Here is a 14,106-nt window from a genome sequence, read left to right as displayed (position 1 = left end):
AGTACCTATCCATATAAAATTCAGGCACTGTCTGTGGTAGGGGTAATTCGTAGTTTAGTAAAAACTTAGCAGACAACCGATGTTCTTTCGTTGTTCGTGTGCATTGTTTTTGCGTAACGACAGTTCTTTCTATATTTAGATTGTATTTTTCAGAAAACCATGCAATTATTACCCATGCACTTAGATCAACAAAATCTATAATGATGACTCTTGCAAAGTGTACAATCTATATCATTTTTATATCGAAGATGCAACAATCGAATGACAAACTAAGACTGGTTATGTGGTCTGTAACTGCCTCTGAACAAGAAATGACAGAACATGATGGGGTTTGACATGCATGAATCGCCTCCTGTCTGATTTTTATAAAGACTCTTACTTAATTTTGTATGCAGATATTCCCCATATGGCCATCTGAATTGCGATTTATTTATTACGAATTTTTCAAATAAATAATTATACCAATCTTGGTTGTTCCCTGTCGCATTGATGAATAACCACACATCTTAAATGAATTAATGAATCCCTTAAATACTTTTCACTCGTAGACACGGTTTTGCATTATATTTAACAAAATATACGAATGTACAATTTTGACAAAAAAAAATGAATATTTTAGTTTCACGTGTCAATTCACTAGAATTAGGTTTTATTTTCTAGACATTAAAAGAGAAGGTCATAAGAAGGAAAACTATTTTCGACGTGAAGTGCAGAACAAATGACAAACATTGCTCCTATATTCGTGTTCGTAGTGGTGTATTTATCAACATTGACAGAATCACAACTTGACTTAAATATAGCGTCAGCAATTGCGGATGCTGTAGTTCATATTAGTTCAGAAAGGTCCTTTGTCGCAACAGGTGAGTTGCAAATATTTTTATTTAGACTCTGTCTTTTTGTGTTCTTTATTTACTATAGAAATAATTTCTGAAAAAACGAGGAGTTTTTGAAAAGTATTCCTAAATGATTGCATTTAGGGGAAGAATTGCTTACCATGAAGTTCAGATTATAAGGATTGCATGTACATGTGTAAATGCTGTGCATATGTAACTGACACAAATAATAATGATCATGATAATAATAATAAAACATCACGATTGAAATGTTTTACATTGTACCTATAATAATATAAATCATTGATATAATATAAATATATGAATTCATGATGAACTTTGTCAAATTTGTCAGCAGAGAAATAGGAACCAGAGTTAGAATTATGTATTTATTATGGTAAATACTAATGTTGGAGTACTATGGATGTGTTCATAGATAAACTAATCCATAGTACTCAATTTGTAAGATGTGTATAATTACATCTTCATTTAAGATGCTCATGGAAAAGAAAACCAATTTGCAGACACATCAAACACTGGTGGATGGTCAATACCAGACAATCCTGTTTCCATTCATGCGATGTTTAGTCGTCGGAAGGAGGCACCTAAAGCCGTCGCAGCTTTGGCGATGTCTGGAGATTTAGCAACGACCGCCAGTGACATTTATGCCATGAGGTTAGTATTGTATAACAACGTAGAAAGTAAGTACACCCCATTGTTTTCATCAACAGGTATCATAACGTTGAATAGAGGTGAACATGTATGCATTAAAAAAGTGATTTCATTACTAGTAGTTAGTTTTAGGTAAATTAAACTGGCGCTCATTATGTTTGCTGTGTTTAATTTTCCGCCGGAATACACTTGTATGTGCTTTATATAACGAGAATAGATATGGTTTATATAACAAACAGACAACAATTCAACCGGGAAATATTCTGCCTAGGCCTATCCGTACGTCTTCAATGACTGACGAGGAAACTCTCACACCACATGGCAGGCCGTGGCAGGTTCCTAAACAATATTATATACAGACAAAGCAAAGTAGTTACCCCTTATACTCCAGCAACATAAAAGTAAACTGAAAGTAAAAACGAGAAACAATTTATACAGAGGACAGAAATTCCTGATTTCTTATATCTTAAATGATAAAAAAACCTTTTTTATTTTCAATTCAGGCACGGAAGTGTTTTACCGAATGCAACTGAATTCACCAAATTCATTGCTCCTTACTGTGCAGTCCGCAAACCTGTTTGTGATCCGACATATCCCTATAGGACAGCTGATGGATCTTGCAACAATTTACAAAACCCCTTGTGGGGTGCCTCCATCACAACTCAATCTAGATTTTTACCACCTGAATACGGTGATGGTATTTAGTTTTAACGAATAATACATAATTAATACAACTTCATCGGAATTGTTCTCAGATAAAAACAGACATTTCAAAACAATATTTTGCATTTTTAAATCTTTATCGCATTGATTATTATTTGTGATAAGCCGTCAAATATAATTGGTTATTGCTGTGTAACACATCGAACAGTCATATAAATAAACGAAAATTGCTGTCTGAACTTTTGTCAATAAATCGAATTACAGTGAATAAGAGTTAATCTTTCCTTTTAACCTATGCTTGGTATGTAAAACAATATTACTTATCAAGCAGTTGTGAAAGTATAAATGGCCCTAGAATAAATAAATCGTTCCTATCAATTTAAATAAAGTTATTATACGCAAATGTATGATTGAATAGCAGAAATAAAAAAAATCAACTCAAAATAATAATTCTAACTTGTAATATCAATATTACTGAATTTCAATGTTCCAGAAAACAATCTTGGATTCATTCCTCGAATCATAAGTACAGATGGCGATTTTTTACCCAATGCAAGAGATATTTCTAATGCAGTGTTGTACGGAGGAGTATCCTTACCAAGGAGTTATATTTACAATATTGCACTTACTCATTTTGGACAATTTATTGCTCACGACTCTATATCAACACCAATTCAAAAAGGTAAGATGTTTTAGATTGAAGTTTAATTGTATTATCTTTTAGATGAGCAATAGAAATAAGGATTATGTTAACATTATTCATTCATGGATATTCAAGGTTTATGGAAATGATTTTGGGCTAAGAAAAATTCAGCAATCAGCAAACAATTCACGTTTGCAATCGCTTCATTTAAGTCAAAGTATTTTCGGTATACTAAAGCAATGCTTAATTTTTCGACGAAATTGTAAAAGGAGAAGTATTTTGTTTCTCAAGTCGATGATATTGTAAGCAAGACTTCAGCCGACACAAAAAGCACGGTTAAATTCTAGTTATTAATCAAAGAGTAAAGTACACTTTTGAATGTTTTTGCCTCCTTAAATTTGATAATTGTATCCAATTTGTGATACCTACACCATTATAGACCCACCTAATCTTTAAGATATCTGATTAAATAGACAAAAATGCCTCGGAATATAAAAATATTACATGCCCCTACATTGGCTCAGACACTTGTAGTTCATGTGGAATGGGTAATTTACTTCCTGGTTTTGTATAATTTAAGAAAATCTACTATTTTGACCATTGATTATGACTTGTATACGCAGAGTTATAAATATACGCAATTAAACTTTGTTTTTTTTAAACTTTTGACTAAATAGTAAAAGTTTGCTATACCTCAACCTTTAATAATCCTTGACCTTGATTATATATTATTTTAGTAAGATTAACAAATGGGAGAGAAACGTAATCATACCAAACATTGTCATAAGAATACTATGTTCCGAAAGATCAATTCTACAACATTCATCCCACAATCTTTCTATTGAAAAAGTAATGAATTAGATCATGTAGTCGAAGACGTAGACATACCGGAGATAAAGTCTTATTTACCCCAGCGTTAAGCGGGAACCAGGGAAGTCTGTCAAATTCAAAGTTTGTGTAAATAATCATGCTAAGTCACATAATGTAAGTCTCATTCGTTTTGTACCAATTGTTACCACCTTTATGTTTCGCATTACTAAAGAAATCATCATGTGCCAAAGAGAATCAGTGAAGACACGTTTGTCAGAACATTACAAGCTTAGCTTGTTTCCTATAAACCGATTCAAACAAACTTTCAGTTATTGCACTTCTTGTTCACCTGGTACATCGTCTGCGAAAAACCACTAGGTACAATACACTCACAAATAATTGCGCGAATCTATGGTTCAAGTGCAAAGGAAAGCATCTCTACATTTGATTAATTTCAGTGGCTTTTTTTTCAAGTGATGTACAAGATTATCTAATGATTTACCAATACTTTTACGATACTTTTGTTCCTTTTCTAGATGGCAAAAATGATATTTTCTGCTGCAATGGCGATGAAGTGGTCTCTAGGTATATTTCTCATAATTTGTATTGACATGCTCAGGATATTGTAAACAATTTGAATGTTTTCTATTGATAAACCTGTTTGATTATCACTTATTGAGCTAGGAAGAATATGATCTTCATAATCAAGCCTAATTTGTACTGAAATTACTATTATTGCTTTTAATTGGCGCTATTATAAGATCCTTTGATCTTGCTATACCATAATTTCCAATCTCACGCCAGTCGAGTGAGAATAACAATTATCGCTAGTGTCTATGTCCCCGCTTGATATACAAGCAAAAGCGAAGAAAAATTTGACGACCCAAATAACCGTCTGTTTGTTTACCGCATATAAAATAATTACTAATTTGTAGCAATATTTTCTAGTCTACGATGGGAAATGAATAAATGCAGTAACTTACCCGATTAGAATGAATAAATCCCAAAATTATTAAACAAATTTTAAACACGTATACGTCATAGTTTTTTTTTTTTTTTTTAAATGTGTGCACAGCTGCACAATATACGTGACGTGACGTAGCATGTCGCTGAAAAATAGCCCCGAAAGGAATTTTTGCAGCGCTTATAAAACGTACATATTTAGGTCAAGAAAACTGAAAATAATAGGAAACTAAAACCATAAAATTCAGAAAAACCGCGATAAACAGATTATTAAATATCTTTTTTCACCTCGCGGGAGTTTCTCATGCTCATCTAGTCTCGCGGCAACGCCGCTTGACGAGATAAGCGTGATAAACTCCCTCTCGTTTAAAAAAAATTAAATAATCTAATATTATCAAAAACAAAAACATTTTGACGGTATCAGAAATATTTTTGGAAGGAACTGCCAGCTATAAATGTACGTTACCACTCTAACTACTGAAGTTTAATAGTCGTCATCATGAATTCTTAGATCGTTATGGTGTATCCATCTGCACTATGAAAACCTATATGTTAACCATGTCATAGTTTTTTCTTTTCTCTTTTGTCTACCATGGAGGAGACATGTTATGAGCAAATCGATGAATATTTCCAGAAAAAGAGGGCGCTTACCCCACCGGTTTATGTCTCCCTTCTATGTTTTGTGGTTTGCCCATTTTCTCCTGTTCATTTGAACGTGTTATTTTGGTTGTTTCATTGTTTGTGTGTATGTCTATTTTCTCTATATAGTTTTGTTATCCTTGGATTATGTTCTTTAGATTTCAACACGAATCTTCTTCTCTTGATTAATCTGCCGCCGACATGCATGAAGAAATAATGAGTTACCGTTCAAAATAAGCTATTTTAATTTACAACTGTATGATATAAAAAATCATCACTTCTTTCCGATTTTGCAATTTTTCTGTATTTTATGACAGGGCTGTCGGTGGCGTATAGTGTGAGTTTCGAAAGTCACACGGTGGGTGGGTCATAAAACACAAATCAACATCATTAATGGTCATTTGATTTGCGTATTATCACTTTTCTTCATTAATGTCCAAAATGCATTCAACATGATTTATATTTCGAAAAGATTGTATTTGACTCTATACGACAACAGCTGTCCTTAAAAACTATTAAAGTCATTATGATTGAAATATACATTTCAATTACACAAAGGACTTACAATTATAATTGCCATAAACCATCATTTTTATACCACACAAAGAAATAATAGAACGCACTATACATTTTACTGTCATGAAAGCTTTATTTTATAGTCTCACTAGAATATATTGAAAGGACGGTATAGTATTTTCATTCTATAATATGTTATTATTACAGACCAGAATGTTTTTCTTTCCATACCCCTCCAGGCGAATTTTTGTCCACATGTATGCCATTTGTCCGATCAGATTACGGGGCAGAACCTGGTTGCCCACCAGGTAAGGGTTCATGTTTCTATAGCAAGCGTCATTGTTAATATTAATTTGTATATATACAGTAATCAAAAAGTTGTACAGAAATAGAGTTTAATTTCGTTTCTGGTTTTCTTTGATGTAATTCATGACAAACAAAACTACTCATGAAGCTTTCGGAAAAAAAACCCTGTACAAGCAATTATTTTTATATTAATGTAAAGGAAAACAGACTTGAATTACATCACATGATAGTAAATACTTATCTGCAATTTTCTAAATTAGTATTATTTGACCTGCCTGCTAATTTCTTATCATGAACATAAAGATGTTTAGCTTATTTATGTAGAAGTGCAAAATATGTGTAATGGAACGTAATCATACGTTTTTCTAAGTGACTGATAATGTGATAAAACACAACAATTAGCTATTTCTGCACAGAAATATATACCGCTATTTATCGTATGCTTTGACATGGCAAGGCAAAATATGACACAACTGATGCTGAATTATTTAAGTAGTATCCAGCTAAGAATCATGCAGAGTGTGCTTCATGGTTTGAAAACCTACATATTTTTATTTTCGATGTATTGTTTAAAACGTTATAATAAACACAAAATAACATGTGGATTTTCATATAACCCCTATCCATGAGAGATATAAATTATATAGAATGTACAGTAGAATTCAAAATGAAGGGAGATGACTCTCTACATGACACTAAAATACAGTGGAAACCATTGAATTTTCAATGCCAATTATCTCCGAAGAGCAGACTGATTGGAATGAATTACTTTACGTTTCGTCATATAGACATATAAAGCGACTTAACAATAAATAAAAAAAAAACACCTTTTTGGGTGAATCACATATTACAGAATTTGCATGATTCTTAGCTGGAGCACTACTTGATGTTTGCAGGATAATTATCAAAGACTTTGATTTTAGTTAATAATCTTTCAGGGCCTAGAAACCAGATTAACCAAAAGACGTCATTCCTAGATCTTTCATCAATTTATGGAAACACACAAGAAGGCCAGAACAGCAAGAGGGAAATGGATACCGGTAATTTTACTAGACTACAGAACTAATCGAAGTACAATTTTATATAAGAATCAGGCAAATGGGAAAAAATCGAAAAACTCTTTTATAAATATCCACTGATTTTACACTATAATATCATTATCAAAATGACGTTTTTTATCTCTGCATCATTGCAGAGATTTTAACATATTGCATTTAAATGTTAGGAAATAGCGATTTGACATAGTTGTCTGACACTAAAACATAATTTGCAGTGTGTTGGAAGAACATTAAATCACATCTCAAATCATCAAGCAAATAATACCTTTTTACCTTGATTTTTACGCTAAAATAGCCAAACATCATTGGCGATGTGGTTGATTATTTCATGTCATTTGTAACTCACTGACTAGTTCCAATAACGACTGATACTTATACACAACCTATAGTAATAAACAAAAACTTTCAAGGTGTCTAAAATATTGGTTGCATTAGTTAGTGGATCTTAATTTATCCTTTTTTTTTTCATTAAAATGTGGAAAGAAAATATAATTGGTTTGAATTATATCCTCAGGGTTGAAACAACATTCTTATTTCGTAAGATTGGAACACAACACATTAATACCCAGCCGACTAAAATTGTGTACTCATTTGCTAAGCCACAGGCAAGACTTTATTAATTTTGGTGATTTTTAATGCTATTGAAGGTAGATTGTTGGAAGGTCCAAGAAGAATCTTGCCAGATGGACGACCCAATTCCGACTGCATTGCTGGAGAGACATGTTTTAGAATTGGTATTCATTGTTTATCTGTTCAATTATTTCAAGTACAATTAAGACCAAAGCTTGTTTCAAAATCAATCTAAAACATCGTATTCTGAAGTTATTTAAAGAACTCATTGTCATTATACAAGTCAAATAAGAAACGAGGTATAAATGATATTTATTTGTTAAAGAAGACTATCTTATCTCTGACGTAGCGCAACCATCCTAGTTAAGATTCACACTCTTGCTGATGATAACACTAAATATGATTGCAATAAAAAATATATAGGACTGATGTTGTTGTGCGAAGATATTTTATGTTTTTTATTCATCAATTTTGTAGCTTTTTAACTCGTTCATGCCCTTTTAATATGTACAGGTGATAACAACAATCCGATGCTGACCGTCATGAATATTATGTTTGTCAGGGAACACAATAACATTGTTGAAGGTTTAAGAACTCTTGGATGGAACGGTGCACGTCTTTTCCAGGAGGCCAGAAAAATACTAACAGGAATTTACCAGCATATTATATATTCACAATATCTACCAGCTATCATTGGGGAGAAAGGTATGGAAATGTATGGTTTATCTGGCGGCAAATTTGGATATAATACAATATACAACAATACCGTCAACCCGTCTACTCGGAATGCGTTTGGAGCCGCTGCTTACAGATTTGGTCACTCACTTGTTGGTTACTTTGTCGAATCACTGGACAAAGACTTTTCTTACAAAGCTGTTGAACTTCTTGAGGACACTTTCTTTAGTACGCGTCTAATTCGTGATTTTCAAAAGTTCGGACCAGAAGGAATTGGTCGTTGGATGACAACACAATATCTTAGTCGATCAGACAGATATTTCTCTTCATCTGTGAGAAACGCTCTATTTCAAACAACGCCGGGAAATGGATTTGACCTCGGGGCACTAAACATTCAGCGGGGAAGAGATCATGGGTTGCCGTCCTACAACAGATGGCGGGAATTTTGTGGACTGCACCCGGCTTATCATTTTGGTTCGGGACCTCTTGGTCTTTCTGATCATGATCCGGTAACTGCAGCAGCTTTGGCCTCCGTCTATAGGTAGGTTATTTCCATGCCCTTGTAATGATTTTATTTCTATACATCTCAAATTAAATGTTCATTCTTTCTCGTTGATACATTGAAAAGTGTTGGGCTTAAAGTTGATCGTTCCTTTTTTCGAAACTATAAAATATGCATGTGATTAAAACAAGCTTTATGATTAGAGATAACTGAGTCTTTGTGTTTATTATTTCAATTCAGATCACAAATGGAAAATCCTGATTTCTTTCTAAGTTTTAAAAACCCTAATTCATATATTGATTCAATGTATTATTCAATTGAACAAAGACTATTTATGACCTGCATTTATACGCCTTGTAAACAATTGTTATTACGTAATTCTTTTTTTTACCAAAGTACATAAATATGGATTCACGCTGTAACAAGGAAAATATTCAAACAATAAATTAATCATACATTTCAATCTATTTAAAGCCATTTTCGAATATTTAATATTTTTCTGTATTCATTTTTTTCGGGAGGGGGTGTCTTTTTCTCCAGACATTCCTTTCAAAACATCTATAAAAACGCTTTATATTGTATTAGGTAGCAGACAAATACAAATATGAAAGATTTCATTTTGAAACTGAGCATTGTTCGATAAGTACAAAAAGGAGGAGCGATACACTTCCAAATGTCAAACAAATTATTTTGTAAAAATAACAATAATAATAATAAATGTTCTGAAGTAGCCCAAATTAAATGTTAAAAAAATAATGTACTAATCAAAGGTTTACAAGGTAAAAAGGAAGTTCGAACAAATAAAATAATAATAATAATAATAATAAAAAGTAAAGCCAAAAAGAATATGGACCCATGTTTGTTTACCTCAATTCCTTCGTAAATGGACAATAAATATTGAGGAGAAAACTGACAATTGCCTACCCATACCACAGAGACAAGGAGCCCTTCAAATTTGATCTTGATCATTGTGAAATTTGCGTGAAATTCAAGATGAAAAACTATAAAAATGTATGTGAGCTGACGAAAAGCAATTAAAAACCGGGTTGTGGTGACTAAAAATGTGATTTGTTATTCATTTCAAAGCGGTGGGCAGTCCCAACACAGTTGATAATACGCTATTCTACGAAAGTGCGTTACTTTTCGCCTGAACATGTTTCCAAAAGGACAGTTACTTTAATGTCGAAAACACCTTGGCTTGCCTCCCGAAAATTTTCATCGACTGGACAATCCTTTCTATTGGTGACGCTTTGTTTGTGTTCTACCAGATCAATTCCTTTTCTTCATCGAAGAACACCCAAAGACATCGTCTATATTTCTTTTGTAAAGATCTAGTACTAGGCTTATGTACTCAGAGAACATATTTTCCTCCTGATCGCTAACAAATAGACTAGCAAAGCTTGGTCTCATCCCTTTACATTGCCATCCCACCTGACTGGCTATATAGTTTGCCATCGAAATGAAAGGTATTGAAGTCAAGGACAAAGTCGACAAGCCTCAAGACGACATAAGGATTGGGTCTTCTGTAAGGAAATGCCTCAAAGCCATCATAGCATCATTATGTTTGATGCTTGTATATAGGGCTCTCATATACATAGTTTGAAAAGTTTGAAATCTGACCTCTCAGGCTAAACAAATCAAGAATATTGAGGTCATGAGTAGTGTCCTTGATATATGTAGGCAGGTTCTGCACGATGGACATGAAAATGTCGTGAAGAAAGTGTATTCAGTAGGACAGATACAGGCTGAGACAACCGGTCTCCCATGGTTCCATATTTACATAAAACATTAAAATGGAAACCATGGGAGACATTTTTTGCAAAGCAAACCACAGTGTTGGCGACATTAAAGTAACTGTCCTTTTGGAAATATGTTCATGCGAAAAACAGTTCAGCGTATTATCAGTTTCTTGGTACTGCCAATCCCATTGGAATAAAAGTCAAAACCCGCATTATTCATTCACCATAACCCGGTTTTATAAATTGTCTTTCGTCAGCTCACACACAATTTTATAATTTTTCATCTCAAACTTGACGTATCTTCACAGTGATTAAGATCAAATGTGTAGGGCACTTTGTCTCTGTGGTATGGGTCGACAGTTATCAGTTTTCTCCTCAAAACTTTTTGCCCATGACGAAGCCCTTAAGACCGAAAATTGGGCCCATGTTCTTTAATGTTTTACATTTTTTTTTAAAGTTTTATTTGTAAATTATATTTTAGTCAAATTCTGTGATAAGATGTCAAGCAAATCTCGCAAAATCATAAAGATTTAGTAACAACACACTGTGTCTTAACAAAAACAGTACTTTTATCCAAGCGACACAGACAGACCAAGCGCTAAAATTGTATGCTAGTACTCGAGTATTCAAGAGTATCATGACTGAGTACTATGACTTTTTGTAGTGTCTGAATTTCACACGGATTGGTAAATGTACTCTATACCAATAAAACAAACCATGAGATAGATTATGTAAACAAGTGGGCAAAATGCCGAAAAGAGGTTCCTCTTAACAAATTTGATAGACATGAAGCTTACGAAATAATGAAAAAAATAACAATTTTATGTTTTATTCTGACTCCATTACTTCAAATGCAAGAATTAATATCACACAAATGTTAAACTAGACGTCATTTGTAAGGAGTCCAATGGACTATTTTTAGTGACCTGTCTGATTTAGTAGAATTTATCTAATTTTCTAAAGAACAATATTTCTCATTAAGCAGTTCGACTTGTCTGAGCGGAAGGCTAAATAAACCGAAAACTTATACGAACCTGTACAAACCAGACACATGTTAAGTCCCTTCATATCAATATAAATATATTTTTGTAGTGATTTGTTTAAGACATGTTTTACTGTTTCCAGCGCTTTGAAATAACATGCAATAGTTGTCAGTTATTCAACTGCAATCAGAAAATACTCTTCATCTCCTACCTCTGCTTCCAGATTACTAAAAATGCACCTTCTCTCCCCCCTCAAAAAAAAAAAAAAAATAATAAATAAATAAATAAATTGCGCACATTTGTAAGTAGGACATTAGATCATTTTTTTAATTAGTCCATTCATAAATAGAAAAAAAATTCAAGCATGTATTCCTGTTTCTGACAATTAAATTTACTTTGTCTAACTTGATTTGAAGCATGGAAAATAAACCTAAAATTTATGTGTCTATGACTATCTTTTAGTCACCCAGATGACATTGATCTCTTTGCTGGTGGCATATCAGAACGAGCCGCACCTGGTGGCTTAGTGGGACCGACATTTCGGTGTATTATTGGGTACCAGTTTATGTTGTTCAAAGTAGGAGACAGATTCTTTTATGAAAATAATTTCACCACAGGATTTACTCCAGGTACGATAATGCCTTAATATTATGATACTATTTTACAGTTTTAAGAATCAATTAAACATCTTTACTTTGTTTTCGATATTGATAAGAGGTAAAAACTTTATTAGTGCATCCTTCAATCGTCAATTTGTCAAAAATATTTTTTGCACAATCGTTTACCTTTTTTTTGAACAATTGAATTTCATGATTTGTATATTCATGATAACTATGAAATTATACAGAATCAGATTTATTTGTGAAAAAGGATAAGAAGTGAGGGTTCATTTTGTTATTCAGAAATATAAAAGAATGCTTGTAATATCAAATACCATTCGTTCTTTCTTAACAAATTAAAACATTTAATCTTATTTTGCCTGAATTCGGTTTGGTTTTCAGCACAGCTTCAGCAAATTAAAACCCAGTCGATGTCTTCCATATATTGCCGGAATATAGATATTAAAGCAATGCCAGTTAATGCATTTATGTCGCCACAATCTGGGTGAGTAAGATAATTAGTTTTATAGACAACGAATAAAGAGATAATGTGAAAAAAACTTCAACCGAAATGATTGAAGACGAATTGCTTTGATGAGAGTATTTTGAATAAGAGATTAATTGCTTGGCCCTGTTTACGACTATTTTTTTCGGTTAACCATTTTATCAGAACATCTATCGACAAACAACTTCCAGATATTGACATAACACGACAAAAGAAAAAAAAAGTAAATTATCAACCTGAACTCCACTAAAATCTTTGAGAATGCACCTGGTGGAAAAATAAGATAAGCGTCCTCTACTTTACTAGAAATACCCACCGAGTTGCCCAAGAAATGTCACGTCCGGGATAGACGAAAAAGGAAAGGAAAACTATAAAACGGTTAACAAACTGCTGTCATGGCACAAAATATTCATGTTTGGAATACATAAGTAGAGAATGTGAAAAATAATTCGTAATTTAAAGTGCATGTTAATATATTTAATCGAATATTGGTCGCGTTTTTACAGGGAGCCACGACTACCATGTCGTTACTTTAGAAATTTTGAACTAGGACCCTGGACGAATCCAGAAAGGTACAGATTTCCAGGTCGACTTAATAATGCTCCATATGATAAGGAATATAAATAGTATAATCAATGTCATTTTTTTCCTGAAGAACCCAGATACTTAAAAGCTACCTCACACAACGAAAAATATTTTCGTCCTTCTTCTATCATCTTATTCACCCATATATAAGATATCCATATGTACTATATCAGGACCAATGCAGTGATTGTCAACTTTCTGATTTTGTCATTTTGATAGGGACTCTCTTTATGATTTTTCTCTCTAATACGACCACGTTTTTGTCTTTGCTCATATAACTGTATCGAATTGTCGTTGTTTTCGCCTTGAGTAAAATTTATCCTATCTTTTATTTTAATTTTAACACATTGTTCTTAGGAGACAACGACTTCCATATTTTTTTTTTAAAAGTTTTTGAACTTTTCCTTCTGACAATAAGGGCCCAAAAAGGGAAAGTGGTATAATCATTATAATTACAAATAAATCCAATCATATATATGGATACTTTCGATATGCTATTGATAGTAAAGTGTATTCTTGTTCCGAGTTTATGATTCAGATGTCAGTATATTCCTTTTGAAATTCTGTTTTGAAAGGTTTTACGAGGAAGACTTATCCTTGCCGTTCAGGAGTACAAGGAGTACGAAATTGGGACACGCAAAAAACAAAATAAATAGAAACAAACAAACAAAAAACAAAAAAAAAAACAAAAAAAAACATACAAACAAACAAATAGAAAACAAAACACTCTTTTATTTCTGGTCCAATTTTGGTTTTTCAAAAATCCTTAAGAAAATCCCTGCCTGCATTTCAGATAACTGATATCTCCTACGGTGTTTTAGTCATATGGAGCCAAAGGGGCTGTA

General features: G+C 32.8%; 1 protein-coding gene across 1 annotated transcript; it reads left to right on the top strand.

Moving 5' to 3' along the window:
* The first annotated feature begins 678 nt into the window (after positions 1-678).
* Positions 679-13,941, top strand: LOC148609891 (peroxidase-like protein). The gene is made up of 12 exons (XM_088540508.1): positions 679-860; positions 1,328-1,508; positions 2,009-2,202; positions 2,662-2,850; positions 4,158-4,206; positions 5,947-6,047; positions 6,984-7,085; positions 7,751-7,837; positions 8,187-8,889; positions 12,035-12,201; positions 12,574-12,676; positions 13,183-13,941. The coding sequence occupies exons 1-12, from the start codon at positions 719-721 to the stop codon at positions 13,301-13,303; spliced, it is 2,139 nt and encodes a 712-aa protein (XP_088396634.1). The 5' UTR covers positions 679-718; the 3' UTR covers positions 13,304-13,941.
* Positions 13,942-14,106: the final 165 nt, after the last annotated feature.

The sequence above is a fragment of the Perna viridis genome, chromosome 8, assembly GCF_037379345.1.
Source record: "Perna viridis isolate PV_CMFRI_1.1 ecotype Kerala chromosome 8, ASM3737934v1, whole genome shotgun sequence".
Classification (NCBI taxonomy): Eukaryota; Metazoa; Mollusca; class Bivalvia; order Mytilida; family Mytilidae; genus Perna; species Perna viridis.
This window is presented reverse-complemented; position numbering and strand designations above follow the sequence as displayed.

Excerpts from the sequence above, each read along its gene's own strand:
- LOC148609891 (XM_088540508.1), top strand. The coding sequence starts at position 719 with ATGACAAACATTGCTCCTATATTCGTGTTCGTAGTGGTGTATTTATCA. Across the intron at positions 7,086-7,750 it reads CAAGAGGGAAATGGATACCG|GTAGATTGTTGGAAGGTCCA; the intron begins GTAATTTTACTA and ends ATGCTATTGAAG. Across the intron at positions 7,838-8,186 it reads AGAGACATGTTTTAGAATTG|GTGATAACAACAATCCGATG; the intron begins GTATTCATTGTT and ends TAATATGTACAG.